This window comes from Triturus cristatus, chromosome 2_2, assembly GCF_964204655.1.
Source record: "Triturus cristatus chromosome 2_2, aTriCri1.1, whole genome shotgun sequence".
Taxonomy (NCBI): Eukaryota; Metazoa; Chordata; class Amphibia; order Caudata; family Salamandridae; genus Triturus; species Triturus cristatus.
Window position 1 is genome coordinate 959,789,674 of NC_140582.1, and position 18,642 is coordinate 959,808,315.

Sequence of the window (18,642 nt, forward strand, 5' to 3'; positions counted from 1 at the left end):
CTGGTCCGAGGAACAGCCGAGTCCGACGTCACCCACTCACCTGGTCGAGGTGACTTCCGCCGGTACCCTCCTGGTACCCACACGATCGCTGGCTAGCGGTTGAGAACTGAGTCCCCTCTGCTTTCAGGTTTTCCTTCACCACCGATCCAGGCTTGGATCGCTCTGAACATCGTCACTGGTCGCCTGCCAGCAACTTCTTCTTTCAGGCTCCTGAGACTACACGAGGACTCCCGACATCTTGACGAACTTCACGCAGCCGCAGCCTCCGGGCTAGGTAACTCGAGCATCTCGGTGCTCCATCGCAGGTTCGCTCTACAAGTGTCCAGTTCCTTTTTCGTTTAGTCCCACTGATCGGATCACTCCGGGATCAGTATCTCCAGACTCTAACCATTCGCATTTCACTGTTAGTGTAGGTGGTTTCTCGTGCCCCTCGGGCATTTGTGTAAATTGTGCAACTGAAGTATTTTCCTAAGAGTTTTGTAGTGTGCTTAGCTCCCTGACTCATAAAGAGCCAGGGTAGTCCTGTTATAAATAAATATCCTTTTATTTTCATAACAACTTGTGTGGTGTCCTTTCACTTGGTGTTCAAGGGGTATATGTGATGGTAAACAGCTGGCTTAACACGCCCTCTAGAGTTTAGCCTAAGACTGCTCGTATCCACGCTACTAGGATAGCTGGCCTAAAAGGTTGACTTACAACCAATCATCAATAAGGGTCGTTTGGAATGATACACAGTGATCACTAGAATAGTGAGCACTACATATCAGGCCAACTTCTCACACTGCCAATGTTTGAGGTTTGATTTGGCTTTCATGACCAAGGGGCTAAGGTTAAGAGCGAATTCCAGTACAGGGAGCAGGGTTATCCAAATCCCCAGATATTTAAATGATTGTCTCGGCGGGGGGATTGTAGACTGCCAGTCAAAGCAGGATCGCGAGGGGTGAAGGGGGACCAAAGGATCACGTTTTAACCACGTTTTGGAAGAGGTCAGCGATGTGAGGAACCAACAAGTCCTGATATGCCGCATAGTATTCCTACGGAAATCCATCTTCCCGGAGTGTAATAAGGAAATAGCGCCCTGGATCTATTCTGGACTAAAGGGAAGGTCAAGGTCTGTCGAGTCGGATTGGGAGAGGCAGGGGAGTCAGACTTGCGCTCGTTCCAGTATGCCAGCCAAAGATGTCGTGGGGGGGGGGGGGGTCGAGCCGACTAGAGCTGGGCATAGTACCCCGCAATGGCTGAAGAGGTACAATGGCGGGCACCGAGGGTGGGCTGTAGAACCGCGTTAAAGTCCCCACCAATTATGGTGTGGACTTAGGGCAGGGCGGAGATCACCTCAGTAAGGCAGTGGAGGGTAGAGGGGAGAACGAAAGGGAGAATATATATTTAGAGGAAGTTAAAGACCTTTCATTCGAGCCTAACGGAGAGGGACACGTAGCGCGCCCCTGTGTGTAAGTCGAGACATGGAGAGGTGTGAAGGGGAGCCCACGCCGGATCGGTATAGCCACCCCTCAGGAGCCACGCGCGAAACTCAGGTGCCAGACCCTGTCAAACCCATATCGGGCAAGGAAGAAGCATTGGGTTCCCAGGAGGTGTGTCTCTTGCAGGAGGAGGACATCGGGGGACTGATGCTCCTAAGGACAGCAGTGCGTTTAATGCGGTCTAACAATCCATTGACGTTCCATGACTGTATCTGGAGGGCACGCTACTCTGCTTTATCATGCTCAATACTAGACTACACCTTTGTAAGTCTCTCACAGTTTCCCTTCATTCATGGGTTCAGAATGGGGACAAGAGGGACAGTGACCAACGACCACAAGAAATTCTACTGCTAGCCTCTGCAACCTTCTCCATCCATCAAGTATTAGCCTTGGTGCCCATTTTCACCTCAAACTTGAGGATCAAATGTGCAGCGTCATCTACGGGTCTGAATGGAATCCCACCAGCATTACTCAAAGACAAACCGGCCGATTGGGCAAATATTTGGCAACTCCTATTTTCGGAAGTCAGGTCACAATGCAGAATACACGGATCATGGAAAGGCTCGACGATCGTGCTGATTTATAAGAGCGGCAACAAGGCTCGCCTTAGTAATTATCGCCTAGTGGCCCTGACTGATAATGAGGCAAAGTCTGTTGCCGGCACCATCTTAGAGGTTCTCACAGCCTGGGCAGACGCCAATAATATAATACCGCTAAACCAGACGGTCTTCGGCTAAACGCCCGGCACGACAACAAACCTCCTTGCACTCTCTCTTCTTATTGATGCGGCCAAAACAGCCAACCTGCAAATACATATATGCTTCATTGACTTTAGTGCCGCATTCGATAACGTTGAGAGGGGGAAACTCGGGGGGGGGTGGGGGGGGGGCTTGGGTTGCAGAGCTGGCACGCTAGAGAATCCCTCAGGACATCCTGAATATCTTGTCCCTCCTGCATACCGATACCTGGGTCCAGGTGAAACTGGGAGGGGGAACCCACCTCTCTAGAAAAGTCCCTACAAACAAAGGCCTGAAGCAGGGTTGTGTGCTGGCACCTACCCTGTTTAATCTTTATATGGCCAACCTCCCTCAAGCTCTCAACATCAGTAATGTAAATGCACAGGCTACGTGGCAAATCACTGACCAACCTGCTGCATGCTGATGATGTGGTGCTGCTTAGCCACACATATGTTGGTCTTCAACATCTACTCAATGAAATGCAGAAATATGCCATAGAGAATACCTAAAAAATCAACTTTAAGTAAACAAGGACTATGACGGTGAATAACAGAACACGACGGTAGAAGAGGCGGCACCAAATTGAACCCATTACGGATTAAAAATATCTAGGTGCAATCATTGACAAAGAAGGGTCCTTCGCTCGCCAGAAAGAAGAAATGAGAAGGAGAGGCTTGGTCATAGCAATAACGCTGAAAAAACCGGATATCAAAATTGATGGGGACTTTGCTATGCCCTCTCCTGCAGGTAGCACAGGTTACGTTTCTCCCCACGATAACCTATGGCAGCGAAGCATTGCAGGGGAAGAGACGCTAAACAACTGGACAGCACCCTGCTTATGGCATATAGAACCATGTTCAGCCTCCTGAACTACACATCAACAGCTCAAATAAGGCTGGAGTTCGGCTTATTGAAACAATCTTTGGCTAGGCATGGAGCTTATATCATCTGCTGGAATAAGATCAGATCCTCTGCCTCAAACACTCTAAACCAGCTTCTATTGCAAGAACTCCAGCACAGGGAAACTTCTCCTGGCAGATGCTACCTACAAGAATCTCTCGACATCACCAAGCTTACCAATCTCTGGAACACAGCTGCAACACACAACCTCAAATTGGTCTGGAAGTCTGTAAAACAAATCTCACTGCTAGAGGACAAAGCTCTGATTTCAGCTAGATCCCAAGCCTGGATGACCCTGAATTCTTACAAAACACCTGCACCTCAAAAATATTTTAATCAGGGTTACCCTAAATCTCTCAAAATAAAACTTCTAAAGCACTGTCTGGGCAGTCTTCCGTGCGCCAAGAACATTCCACCATGGCAAATGGCATTATCACAAAGCACTTGTAGTCTGTGTGATACAGGCCCAGTAAACAGTTTGCATCTAATTTGTACATGCACTGTGCTGCAACAAGAGAGAATACAGCTGCTAAAGCCCCCCTCAAGAAGATAGGAACCCGCACTAGGAGGCAAGCGGTGCTTGTATGCTTTTATCCGGGGGCCATGCAAACGAATTGCAGAGTGGTCAAATTCCTCTCACTGGCGGAACAAAAAATGAATAATACCACAAGAGTGAACCAGCAACTTTAGCAATAGGTGGATAAAGAAGAACTCTACTCGCCAAACAGATGCTGTCTTTTTAAAGAACAAGTTACTTCGGTAACGATATATCTGTAAGAGACATACATTAGTTATGGATTCCTTACCTTAGAATTACCATCAGGCGTCAGACTGGATCCGGAAATTTTTTTTCTCAGCAGTATCCCTGCGCGTCGGTAGGTGGTGTCGGTCGACTCAGCGTTCGTCGATGGCGTCGCTGTCGTGACGTTGCGGTATCTACTTAGACGCCACCCCCACACGCTGACGTTAGTTCCTTACACGACATTCCACGCCAGAAGTGCAGAGCCATGCAAGACACTGAGCACTCGTGCACAAAAACTAGGGCCCTGAAAGGGGAGTCTCTAACTCTAGAATTCAGTTTGCAGTATGGAGAGGATGGGTGGAGCAGTAAGGAATCCATAACTAATATATGTCTCTTACAGATACATCGCTACCGAAGGTAAGTAACTGGTTAGAATAGATACCCCAGCAATACCAACCCCGGAGGTGAGTCTGCGAACCAAGTTCACATCAGAAAGTCCTGAAGAACAGAACTGCCAAAGAAGCCGTGTCTTTGAACTTGGCTGTCCAGGCAGTAGTGCTTAGTGAACTTGTGCAATTAAGCCCACGTGCCTGCCTAGCAGATATCATGAAGGGGGACTCCTCGTCCAAAGCAGTAGTGGCCGCAGTCGCCCTGGTGGAATGGGCACGCAACCCTACTGGAGGTTCCTATTTCGCTAAGGAATATCAAATTTTTATGCAAAGACCAACCCGGCTGGAGATGGTTTGCTTTTCCACAGCCCGAACTTTCCTGGCGCCCACATATCCAACAGATATCCAGCTGATCATCCACCCGGAATTGTCTTGTGCAATCCAAGTAAAATGAAAGCGCACGTTTTCTTTAGAAGGATGCGGAGGCGCAAAGAAGGTGGGCAAAGTGATGGTCTGTCCTATGTGGAAAGAGGTAACCACTTTGGGAAGAAAATAAGGTTGAGTTCTAAAGGACAACCTTGTCCGAATGAACAGCAAGGAAAGGAGGCTTAGAAGAAAAAGCCTGAAGCTCACTCACCCTGTGAGCAGAGTTGATGGCAACCAGAAAGGCAGTCTTCAGAGTCAAGAGTCTGAGAGGGCGTGCACATCAAATAAGTTAGAACAAGGTTCGAGCCCCACTGGGGCATTACGAAAGGAATAGGAGGAAATAGGGGAGTAATGCCCTTAAGGAAGCGATTTACAATAGGGGACTTGAAAAGAGTAGGTTGGTCAGGAAGGCCGAAATGGCCAAAAGATAGCCTTTGAGAGTGCCCAGGGCAGAGCCTCTGAAAGAGGGGCAGAAAGGGGATCCACAGCCTTTGCTGAGCACCATGCTACAAATCTGTTACATCTACAGGCATATACCATTTTGGCGGAGGGACGCCTGGCTTTGGGAGGAAGGTCGAAAGCTGTCAACTGGACAGGTTCGGGTGGAGGACCGTCCCCTGCTGCTGTGACAGAAGATCCTCCCGAAGGGGCAGTCTGATCGGAGGATCGATGGCCATGTTCAAGAGCTCGGGATACCAGACTCTTCGTGCCCAGTTCAGAGCCACAAGAATGACTTGGGCCCGATCGCACTTGATGATCTTCAGCACTAGGGGCAGAAGTGGTATAGGCAGAAAGGAGTATAGAAGACAGACTCCACTCGTGACGAGAAGCTTCAGCTAGCGAGTGCCGCTTTGGAAACTCCAACGCGCAGAACTGCTGACATTGTGCGTTCTCTTCGGTGGCGAACAGATCTAACCAAGGCTCTCCCCACCGCTGAAAGAGACCTTGCACCACCTCTGAGTGAAGACACATTTCGTGAGCCATTAGGCACTGGCGGTGAGTTCGTCCGCCCTGGCGTTCAGAGAACCTGCCAAGTGTTGAACCACCAGGGACATGCCCTGAGGTTCCCACCACTTCCAGAGCCGAAGGGCCTCTGACAGAGGGTCAACGACCCCACTCCGCCCTGTTTGTTGCAATACCACATGGTGGAAGTGTTGTCTGTCAACACCTGCACTACTCTTCCCTTCAGTGCCAGACGAATCGCCCAGAGCTCCAGAAGGATAATGTGGAGCCCGGACTCCGCCAAAGACCAGAGACCTCTGATCTCCGTCTCTCCCATGTGGCCGCCCCATCCCAGAAGTGACGCATCGGTCACCACTGTAAACTCTGGTTGGGGAAGGGAGAGGGATAGCCCTGGACCCAATCCTGGTTTGTAAGCCGCCACTGCAACTGATGTGCAGTCCCTGTCGAGGTCTGGACGACATCGGACAGATTCCCATGATGCTGTGCTTACTGGAACTTCAGGTCCCACTGCACAGCCCGCATATGCCACCTGGCATGATCCACCAGCAGGATGCAGGAGGCCATGAGGCCCAGTACCCTCAGGGTCATCCGTACCGAAATCCGAATAGAGGCTTTAACATCTGTACCTTAGCCCGAATATCCCGGACTCGCTGTTCGGGAGGATAGGCCCGAAAATGCGCTGTGTCCAGACCCGCTCAGATGAACAGGAGCTTCTGGGAGGGGGTCAGGTGCGACTTCTGCACGTTGACTGTCAACCCCAGCGAATGTAAGAGGTCGCCGTAGTCTGAAGGTGGGAGATGACAGCCTGGGGCGAGCCCGCCTTCAACAACCAGTCGTAGATATAGGGGAGGACTGGAACCCCTGATCTGCGCAGATGAGCTGCGACCACCGCAATCACTTTCGTGAACACCAGGGGGATGCTGGTAAGGCCAAAGGGGAGCACGATAAACTGAAAATGCTCATGGTCTACCATGAACCGTAGGTAACGCCAGTGGGCAGGCAGGACAGGGATGTAAAAATAAGCGTCCTGCAAGTCTTACTATCCAGTCTCCAGGGTCGAGGGCAGACAGGACCTGAGCCAACGTCAACATCTTGAACTTCTCCCTCCGGAGGAAGCAGTTGACGTCCCAGAGGTCTAAGATATGACGCAGGCCTTTGTCTTTCTGGGGAACCAGAAACTAGTGGGAGTAGCAACCACGACCTACTTCTGGGACAATGACGCGCTCGATAGCTCCCTTGGCCAAGAGAGTCGTAACTTCCTGACAGAGAAGGGCCAAGTGATCCTTCCACATGTGATGGGATGCAGGTGGCATGGATGATGGGGTAGTCTTGTAGGGGAGGGAGTAACCCCTTCGGACTATCTGCAAAACCCACCTATCCAACGTGATGTTATGCCAGTGGGGAGGTGATGGAGGATCCTGCCACCCACTGGCAACTGGTGGCCCTGAAAATTTGTACAAAGAAGGTTTGGAGGCTGCAGCAGAGGGGGCACTGGTGGACTGGCCTGCCCGCTGGCCCCCAGACCCACGTCACTGGGTCCTAAGTCCCCGGCCGCGCAGGGGCTAGGTAGCTTGTGCCGGCCTCTGGTTCTGGGCAGAACATGGTGGGGCACCACTTCCGTAGCCACGAAAGGCAGACTGCATGGGACAAGAGGTGGTAGTGAGACCCAAGGATCTGGGAGTAGCCCTAAAGTCCTTAAAGCGCTTTAGCGCGTTGTCTGCCTTGTCGCTAAACAGGCAACAGCCATCAAAGGGCATGTCCAAAAGAGTTGATTAGACATCCCCAGAAAAGCCAGTGGATCTCAGCCAGGCGTAGCGTCTTAAGGCTACTGACGTAGAAATCGTTCTACCCAGCGAGTCTGTGGTGTCCAGCCCACATCGGATGGTGAACTTTGTTACATCTCTCCCCTCCGCGACCGCACAGGAGTGTGTGTCCCGGGCCTACTCCAGGCACTGTGGCAGCACCTGCACAACTGTGTCCCACACAGAGGGGGTGTAATGGCCCAAGAGACATGCGGTGTTCACGGACCGCAGTCATAAGCAGGCGGAAGAAAACATCTTCCCAAGATGGTTAAGCTTCCTGGATTCCCTCTTTGGATGTTGAGACTTGGACCACCAAGCTCTTGGGGGTAGGGTGTCCGGAGAGGAAAATTGGGTAACCAGGGGCCAGCGGTGGCGTCAGGCAATCATACTATCCACATGAGCCCCTGTGCTGGGACCAAGTGCCCAGAAGGATGTCTGTGAGGGCCTCATTGAACAGAGGAAGGGACTCTGAAGAGACCAATGCCAGCTGAAGCACCTCACTCAGGAGATTAGTCTTGAATGCCACCGTAGGAAGCTCAATGCCAAAGACCTCAGCTGCCCTATGCAACACCACAGCGTAGGAGGCTCTCTCCTCCGTGGCCACGGTAGGGAGGGGAAACATGCCAAGGTCAGGGAAGATATACAGACCACTGGCCTCGCCCAACTCCTCTCTCCAGTCTGGCTCTTCAAGCTAGTCCTCCTCCCCCTCCTCTGGCTGCCACTAAGAGCGATAGGGAACTCCAGGGTAGAAGAGTGGTACTGGTTCTGTGTCCAAACCGAGGGGGAGGCCAGAGTCGAAGCCGGCCAGGGACACACCCGGCGGAGGCGTCGTCAGAGGTATCGTGCCGGACGAGGCGTCGTGAGGTCGACTGGCATCGATCCAGATCCAGGCCGGGATCCCGGGGGGCCCTGCAGTGCAGAGGCCGGAACCGCCAGCATCGAAGACCTAGAGACTAGAGGCCCCAACCGAATCCGCAGGGCCCGAAAGCTTGCCGGCGGAGTCGGACTGCCCAAAGATGGAGAGGAGACCTTCGTAAAATGCACAAAGCTGGGCAGGGGGCACTCCGGCTCCCGGAAAGGGAGGGAAGCTCAGAGCTGTCCCAGCAGGCTACGAGGGTTGAGCCGAAGGACAACTACCTTCAGCATCCCGCAGCACGTTGGCAGACGGACTGAGGGGGAGAAGGCGAAGTGCAACGGTGCTTCTCCGCCTTCTTCTTGTGCTTTGAATTACCCGAAGACTTCGATGAGGAGTGATGGTGGCGACTCCTCGACCTGTCCTGCGGCCTACCTCTCGACCGGGACCTCGAGCGGCGCAGAGCTGACTGCTGGGCCCCCAGAAGCTTTCGGGACTGCTCCTGCAAAGACTTTGGGTTCATGGCCCGACAGTCGGAGCACAACTTTGGGTTGTGGTCGCGCTCCAGGCACCACAGGCACACGATGTGGGGGTCTCAACATAACCTTGTGACAGGAGTCACAAGGTTTGAAACCGATGCACGAGGAGTCTAACGACTCGAAAAAGAGGTCAACAAAAGTAAAAAAAAATGTTAGTCAAAAATTTACTAAGGGTACCGCTGTGATCTGCTCTGGCTGACGGGGAAAAAGAAAGAACTGACGTCAGCGTGCAGGGGCAACGTCTAAGTAGATGCCGCAACGTCATTACCGCGATCAAGACGAACGCGGAGTCGACCGACATCACCTATTGACGCGCAGGATTACCGCTGAAGAAAAAAATCTCCAGATCCAGTCTGACGCCTGGGGGTAATTCTAAGGTAAGCAATCTATAACTAATAGTCTCTTTCACATCTAACCGACAATGCCTGTCTGTGTCATGAGGCATCCTGTCACACTCCCCTGTTCCACATATGTGGCTCCAGCCTCTCTTTCTCTGATTTCAGGGGATGTAAATGACCTGGGGCTTACGTGTTGTGTAAAACCTTCTGAAAGATCCTGCCTCACAACAATATTTTCCCTCCAATGGAAAGTAAAATATTATTTTAGCTTTCCCCACACCTAAGTCCTCGGCTATTCCAATGCAAGTGAATGAGGGAGAGGGTGTGGCTTAGTGGCTAGTGCGGCCGACTTTGAAGCTGGGGAACTAGGTAGGAGTCTGGCGGGAGGCTCCAACATCCTGTGATTCTGGGCAAATCACTTCACCTCCCCGAGTCCAGCCCCCAGAACAGCATGCCATGAAGTGAGTGTCAGTTGAGTGTCTGCATTTTTCCCATTACTTCTGACACCGCACCGGGAAGGAGGGTGACGTGATCATCGTAGGAATGTCCCTTCTACAGCAGTGTACCCTTACACTGCTCTGTTCTTGTGGAGACACACAGTTGCTTCTCACTCTAAGTGCATGCCAAGTGTTTCTGCACTTTTAGATGATAGCAGAGTCAGGTGGGAGAAGAACCTAGTACCCGCATGGATGTAAAATGTTCTGTATGCCTCTGGCTACAGCCTTCTCTGCACTTAAATGGCACCAAACTGCTTTTCATGGCTGTGAGCCACCCAGACAGTAAATGCATCTCATTCTGCTTGTCAACACCAGTGCATGTCTTAGCTGACTGAATAGACTGTGCATCTAAACATTGCAGGCCATTACAGAAGTAGCTTTATTAGTGGCCATCTGCTTCATATTACATTACACTCCTGCCTGTCATATATAACTTTGAACCGCAAAGTGCTGGATTTTTGGAAACTCAGACAGCAAGTCGTGTGCCGCTGCAAGTGGTACATCCTGTTCTGGGCGATCTGTGTTGTGAGATTTATTGGTGTGCATGAGTTGACTTGTTTTCCTACTCGCTCTCACCACTGTATAAAGGACTTCAGTTGACGAACTGCAGGCTGCTCGAGTTCCATTCGGTACTGGGCCATTCCTCATGGAAAGGAGTGCTTCATGGGCATCTTCTAACTTCAAGGTAGTGTCACGAGAGGGTGTGTGATAAGATTGCAAACTGCTGCAAAGACGGTTCCAGCTGATTGTAATTTTACACTTCATACCCATCTCAAGGTATCAAGGCACTTAACCATCAAAACCAAAGCTACACATTTACTCATTATCGTCGCCTCCACTCACATACTGTAATTTTCCTTACGGTCTCTGCAGTCCTGTTAGTTAAGCTCGACCCGCACAAGCAAGGCCATAAACTCAGTCAGCTATAGATGTAATGGATTAATTAAATGTACGTGATATCCACTGCTCATACGCGGTGAGCCCAGGCTAATGCAATAATTAAATATATGCCAATTTTCAGCAGATATGCTGTGGCCCAGGCTAATGAAGTAAGCTCCAAGCAATCACTATTCCAGCTGCACGAAACTTGCTTAAATCAAGTACCGATGCCAACTTGTCTTAGCACGTTCGGTGCTGCCTGTAATAACCTGAAAATGCTGCTTTTCCGTCTAACGTGCTGTCCTCCTGCTTACTGCGACTTCACTCATCCTGCAGTTCTACTTGATCAGCCCTATTGCAAACCACACTGCAGGTGATTAGACATTTAGGGATAAGACCACAAGGAAATTGACCACAGCAATATCAAAGTTCTTTGCTGGGAAGGGTCGATGGCGTTTCAGCCCGATTGATTCCAGGCCATCATGAGGACAATGGTCACAATTTTTAAAGGAGTGCTGAGCGTGGTATTAGAGTAGCTTCAAGAGATCCAATCAAACTTGAAAACAAGGGTTTATAAAGGGGAGGAAGCGCGATGTCTAATCAGCGTGTGGTATTAACCCTAAGACAAGTGAAACGAATCTGCACTCGGACCCTCTTAAATTACTGCTGATTCCCGAACTGGATTACCGATCCCTACATGCAGATTCGTTTCACTTGACCATTGTCCTGATGATGGCCTGGAATCAATCAGGCTGAAACGCCGTCGACCCTTCCCAGCAAAGAACTTTGATATTGCTGTGGTCAATTTATTTGTTGTTGAGAAACTACACTGTATATAATGTTTTGTCTCCTTTGACCACTTTACCTTGTTTTCGCCGTTCACGCTGGTTTTCACCCTTGTGTCACTGCGCCGTTCGCTATCACTAGCACGCCCAGTGCTCACTTGAGTGTTGGTCACTTGTACCTTTATTTGTACTGTAATAACTTACAATATAATTATTCTCCCTATTTCCTTGTGGTCTCCCCCCCTTTTCTCCGCCTTCCCTATGTGATTTATATCACCAAATCAACTCAAGCAGCTCTTTCCTCTCTAAAACATCTCAGACCTATCCTCGATAAATAAATCTAACTTCTGTTCCTTTATAGAAGTCATTATCATCTTAAAAACAGACTACAGGAATGCTCATTGGTACCTCCTTCATTCAAATTGCGCTATCTGGTAGGCGAGACCCCAAAATGATGAGTACTTAGTAAACACGGATAACTGATGTAGGTAGCAAGAAACATCTTCTGTAATCATGTCTGAAGTGCAATGTCAGTACATTCTGCGGGCACACACAAAGTGGAGCTACTATCCTACATTTTGCATTACATCTTGCAACGTTATAAATGGCATTTAGTTGACACCCTTTTTATTCTCAGATTTCTAATTTGGTATACTGTATTTACAGCAACTAATAGGGAAATGTATATGCACTTCGAATATATTGGTACTGACATTACTTACCTCAAGAATTTCATCCAAGAGAGGTAGAATATCCTTTGCTTGATCTTTACTCATTTCTAAGGTGCTCAATGTCTTTGCATAAAGGCGAACATCTGGAGCACTTGGGTCCCGCAGGATTTCACTGCAGATTTTTAATGCCATGGTATCATGAACTGTAAAACTCTGAAAAAATAACATTTTCAAAAACAGTATGTTAAAATATCAAGCTATTTATACTTACCTTCAGGATAAACTGGACACAAAACATATAATGCAAAACCTCTATTTTCTGCCTATCACTTCTTTGCATTCATAAAAAATAATTAACCTAATGTATTAGTTCTCCATGAACAGTGTCAATATACACTGGATGTAATCTGATAAATTGGGAGTTTTATCTTTGCTTTTGATTTTATACGGCAACCACCCCAAAAACCATCTTTTAAGGATTAAAGTGAATGTCCTAGTGTTACTTGCACAGTAATAGGAGGCAGCTTCAAGTACTGCAGTACCGAGGCTATTGCTAGAGGAGGCAGCAGGGGTAGATTTTCCCATGGGAACAATACAATGAAAAGCTCCGGGAGGAGAGAATGGCTGACATGGATAACATTAGACAACTAATCATGTGTACAAAACCCTGACTGAGGTGACGGATATAATTTGGCCTAAGGTGAAACTAATTTAATAAACACCAATTTGTGTGGTAACTTCGTAGATAATATCTTTGAAAAAGTCGTTTTTTAAAAAAAATTTATGCCATAGCATTTTCTTATCTTAATCTCATTTTAGTGAAAGAATACGTCAATGGACCAAGTCACGATAAAACTCCTTCATACTGAAAACATAACCGATGAAAAATATAACAGAACATTTTTCAGCCCTCTACCTCACCCCGACATCAATCGTGATAAAATATATCAATGTATAATCTTTTGGAAAACATAGCAGTGAAACAATTTGAGACCCCTCCAAGCAGGCTTGGTGGGGAAGTAAAAGATCCAAAGATACCTATAAAGTAATCATGTGTTTGATATAGTCCCCTAATGTCAAGAAGAGGTTTGGGTGACCTTACAAACTACAAAGTTTCAGACAGATGAAATATGACTGGAACCCAGAGATTGAATGATTAGACATACTGCCGATCATTTCGATAACCCTGTGTAAAATACATAATGCCAAGTGCATCATAGCTTGACATGAAAACTAGTCATCCTCACAGACTTCTTAAGCTCAGGAAACCTCTCAGTCCTGGACCCCTTATGATAAAGGAACACCACCACTGTTTCCTGGTAAAGGGTGCCTTTAACTAGAGGTAATGGAACCCACTTAACTGACTAGCTTTGTAGGACCGTCTCATAAGCTAATAATCTAACTATGGCATTTCTCCCTTTACTCTACTAAAAAACGTCCTCGCGAGAAGGCTTGACTTGAGAGCAAAAATGAAAAACATATTTAGAAGACCTTGTTTTCTCATTAGCAGATGAACTGATGGCTTAAATCAGTTCGCTTAAAAGCCCAGGACCCAAAAACAATAGCAAGATGTTTTCCATAAAACAATCCACAGTGTAAAATGAAACAATGCACTTTATTCACATCAAACTTACTTGGTAGTCCATTGATTTTCCTTCCTGGTTTATCAAACCACTTGGTCTTGTAAGATCCACAAATAACTCCGCAACATTTGCAATATCAACATCAGCCAAAGGAGATGAAGCAGGGGCGTTGAATAAAGTGTGCAAAGTTGGTAAGAACGCTTCTTCAAAAATTTCCTGATTATTTCTATTTAATACAAAAAAATATGCAAACAAAATTAAACTGGTACTGCAGTGCATTTTTTTAACAAAAAAGAGCGACCTCAAATATTAGCCAAGCGCTATTTTCAATGCTGCTCAAACATGACAACTGGACAACTTCCAACCCTTCTCCCTGCTTCACAGTACCCAGCCTTCAACACTGTCTCCCACATCACCCTCATTAGAAGACGCCACAGGACTGGCATAGAAGGATCTGTTCTCAAGACTCCACAGGACTGGCATAGAAGGATCTGTTCTCAAATGGATCTGTTTCTTCCTCACTGGAAGAACCCAAAGGGTCCGGCTGCTTCCCTTCACATCAGAGACCAAGAAACTGATATGCGGAGTCTCACAGGGATCGTCCCTCAGCATCACCCTTTTCAACATCTACGTGACACCGCACGTCAACATCATCCGATCACAAGACATCATCATCATCTCCTACACCAATGACACCCAACTCATCCTCTCTCTGAAGGATAAGACAACCACCACCAATACCAACTTCACCAACTGCATGACCATGGTACCACACTGGATGCACACCAACTGCCTGAAGCTCCACTCCAACAAGACGGAATTACTAGTATTCTGCAACAAGACCTCCCCATGGAATTCTACCTGGTGGCAGTCTGAGCTACGATTAACACCCACAGACCACGGAAGAAATCTAGGGATCATCCTAGACAAGCTCAAAATGACACCAAGTCAATGAGGTGTGCACCTCCTGCTTCCACATCCCATGCATGCTTTGAAAGATTTTCAAATGGTTGCCCCAGAACACCAGATAAACCGTTATGCAAACACTTATCCCCAGCAGGCTGAACACTCTCTACGGCCGATATTTCCCAACGACTCCTACACAGACTCTAGACTATCCAGAACACCGCTGCATGACTCATCCTCCACCTTCCACGCTACACCCACAGGAAGGTTAACTGGCTCCCCATTCGCAAGCCCAGCCAAAACTCGGGCTGAGTCTTGCGTGGAGGTGTTGTGCAGAGGGAACAGAGTAACCCCTTCAAAACTTTGAACACACACATACAAAGCCCTACACAACACAGGACCAAAATACAGCCTCATACACTTTTACCAACCCACCAAACACTTAAGCTCTTGCCTCACTTGCACATAATCAACATCAGCAAAGGCAAAACTAGAGGGTGCTCATTCTTCTACATCGCACCCTAGACATGGAACAACCTCCCTCAATATATCAGAGCCTCCTCCTTACTTCCTAAGTTTTGCAAGAAGTTGAAGACCTGGCTCTTCATATGAGCACTTTGGGGACCACACTACTACACACCAGCCCAAGCGCATGGATACACTCTCAGGTGATTAGTGCGCCAATACTTTTAGAAAGCATTGTTCATGTAATGAATTCACAACACTATTATCCTCCTCAGGGAGTAACCCCAACCAATCAATGACGGTGGCAACTCAGATACCAACTGAAAAACACTATAGAAAAAGGGAAGGTAGGAGGGTGTCTAGGTATAATAGACAACTTAAAACAGAAAATTACCCAGGTCACATACTTGCAGAACGTATAGTGAAAACAAATTAGCAACATGAATTTAATTTGTTTGAAGGGGATGTACAATGTGAGGAGGTGGGCTGGTAGCATGATTTCGGTTTTAATCGTTTGGAGAGCTACTAAGGGGCCTGGGAGGGAGCACAGGACAAGTCGGGGTTATGTGGGCAAAACTGTGGGAACTGGGGTATTTTGCGTTTGGTCCTAATTCAGAGCAAGTACATCACTAGCCTATTGAGTGTCAGGGTAGCGAGGGTAAGCAACTCAAGGGGTCTGACAGGTAAACATGGGTATTAGAGAGTCAAGAAATCAAACACTTTAATCACCCCACAGCTCAATACTATACATAAGCCATATGCATCACTACCTGGGAGGGTATTCTAAGGATGCAATTTGGTTACTACACAAGTGAGTAGACGGTTCTCTTAAGCACTATACAATAATCTTAAAGCCCCATTAAATTTCTATTAGTCAAGTTTTCATTCAAAGTTCAGTGCAGGTGTAAGCTTTACTTGAGATGAAGAGGATTTGGGAAACTCCAAGCATAGGTGTGCTGTCTTCAACCATATGGGGCAAGCAATCACACTTGAGGTGGCAGGCGTTCGCTCAAGCATTCCCACCATTTTGTCTACGCATTGGGCAGAAGAAAACAGTAGCAGCACAGATGAAGGCAAATCGATTGGGCAGGAGGGGCACTCAAAACTGAGGGATTCTTTCCTCCAGTGCATGGTGCCGTGTCACAGTAATTAGGGTGCAGCAGAGTGAGCACCGAAACTGATCCATTGGAGAGTGGGACCATCTAATCAGGTTTTTTTAGACGTTGGATGAAAATGGGGTGAGAGACAGAAACAAACACAGCTAAGAGGTGGAGCAGGATGTCATTGGTGACAGTGATGAGGATGGTCTAGGTACTGTGATTAGGCCAGATTCCAGATTTAGAGGGGTCCATGAGTGGTTGTCGTTAAGGTGGTCGGCCAGTCATTTGTTGATGAATTTTTCCAGGACGTTAGCTGGGTAGGGGAGGAAGGAGAGCAGTCTGTAGTTTGTCAGAATGTTTGGGTCTGCTGAGGGACTCTACAGAAATGGTATGACAGCATGTTTCAAGGTGTTAGGAAAGGTGGCATAAGTGAGGGAGTCATTGAGTATCTGGCTGAGATTGGTGCAGATTGTGTCGAGTCCTTTGGTGAAGATGAACTATGGGCATAGATCCAATGGGGCTCCTGAGTGGATGGAGTGCATGGTGGTGGCAGTTTCTTTCGCAGTGCTGGTGCGTCACCAGGTCATATCAGTTTCCAGGGTGTTTGTCTCGTCATGTTGGAGGGAGACGAGGGTGTATAGGTCAAGTTGGAGAGCAAAGCTGTTGTATATGGTGCAGATAGTTGGAGAGCTGGGTGAAGAGAACCTATGATGGGGTGGTAGTCGGGGAGCTGGCAGTGGGGGAGGTGAAGTTCTTTACTATGGAGAAATATTATTTGGCTTTGTTGGAGCAGTTCTCAATTTATTTGTTCAGAGCTGAACATTTGGTGTATTAGAGTTTCTGATGGTAGAACCAGAGGGCTGATCTGTAGGTGCCTCTGTCATTTTCGTTGTGGATCTGCCTCCACAGGGATTCTAGCTACTTGCAGTTTGGAGAATGGCTTATCTTCGGAGTACTTGCTATGTTGATGTCTGGTCTTCGAAGTGGTGATGGTTAGTGAGTCTGCAAGGGAGGTGACCCAGGTGAGAAGTTGTGATTGATGTGGAGATGTTATCTTGGTGTGGTGGGCAGATGGCTTGGAGCTCTATGGCCAAGGTTTCCTCAGGGATCATGCTCAAGCTGCTAAGGGTGGCTTTGGCGGGTGGTGTTACCCACTGATGTGGAAGGTGGAGGTCAAAGCAGGAGACGGAGTGGTTGGTGAAATCTGGGTCTAGGAGATGTCCTGTGCTGTGTGTAGGGTCCTTTACTCGTTAGGTGAGATAAAGTGTGTTCAGGTCTTCCAGGAGGTTGTTGGTGTTCAAGTTTGTGAGGTCGTCCAGATGGAAGTTGAAGCTAGAGAAGAGAATAAAGGAGGTAAGCACCAGGGAAGCGGTGAGGTCCTTGATGATCATTACAAAGTTGGATCTTGGTCCGGGGATAGAGTAATGCTTCTCCCAGGGTGGTGCTGCAGGAGATGTTGAGTTTGAAGTCCTAGTGTTCTATTAAGTCGAAGGAGTTGGCAGCAGTGATGGAGCAGTGGATGCTTTCTTTGTAGAAGATGACAATTTGTCCTCTGGGTTGGGGGGTTCTATCTTGTCTTGTAATCTTGAACCCGAGGGGGATGGGGCCAAAGTTGGGTGAACCAGGTTTCTGTCACGAAAAGAAAGCCTGGGGAGAGGTCACACAGGAGGTCCCATATTTCGATGGCATGTATGATGAGGGAGTGAGTTGCGGAGAAGGTAAGTTAGGAAGGGGTGTGTGTGTTGTGCATAGTGTGGTTGCATGCTCTGGCTGAGTCTTGCGTGGGGGTGTTGTGCAGAGGGAACAGAGTAACCCCTTCTTAAGCAATCAAAGTAATGAGCATAGTAAGTGTGAAGCTCCGCACCTGCCTGAAATTTGCCTTCCTGGATAAGACACTCAAGAGGAGGACAACTGGACCAGGCTCTGGTCAGACACTGCTCTCCCTATAACAGCTCAATCTGCTGTTTGGCCCATATTCTCCCACCATCAACCAAACGGCAGTGCTAAGGAAGCACTAATCGGCAATCTCCTGATAAAAAGGTTACCGCATATTTTCTAAAGGCAGCCTCATTGCCATGCCTTCACACGTCAGTGTTCAGAGCTACACAACCCAACTCAGAAATGCCGGTAGTTCACTTCTACTGTCTGAGGAGACTTGTCTGTGCCATGTCAAACCAGGGACAGTCCAAAGAGCATCCCACTGGCTTCAGCATCCACACACTCAAACAACATGGAGCCCAAATACCATTCACTATACATACACCTGCATTCGACATACACAGATGGATGTCAGTGCAGGGACTGGGTACGACATGTAGGCAGACCTTTACATCTAATAGATTATAGGCTTCAAGTTCTCACTTTGAATCAGGTAAAAAGGCCTGTCCAGTACTTTGGATTAAAAAATACGATGCGGCTACCACACCTCACAGCCCATGTTCCAAATGACACATCATGTCGGCTACAGAGTATATGTTTAGTGCCCCTCCAGACCTCAGAGGCATGGTTATGGGTCTCAAGGTCAATTTTAGGTCCAAGCGTCCATGTTGGATTGTGCATGTGCAGGCCCAAAAGTTTTTTTTAAAT

At 48.0% G+C, this 18,642-nt stretch overlaps 1 protein-coding gene across 2 annotated transcripts in view; it reads right to left on the bottom strand.

The window, feature by feature from the left end:
- The window catches only part of NCAPG (non-SMC condensin I complex subunit G), a 460,352-nt gene that overhangs the window by 123,336 nt on the left and 318,374 nt on the right, over positions 1-18,642 (bottom strand). Inside the window, exons 17-18 of one of the 2 annotated variants that reach the window (XM_085642366.1) lie at positions 13,637-13,811; positions 12,054-12,215 (exon numbers count right to left, since the gene is read on the bottom strand). In XM_085642366.1, the coding sequence (XP_085498492.1) occupies positions 12,054-12,215; positions 13,637-13,811 (337 nt within the window). The remainder of the gene's footprint in view (positions 1-12,053; positions 12,216-13,636; positions 13,812-18,642) is intronic. The other variant, XM_085642367.1, reaches the window with a different exon arrangement.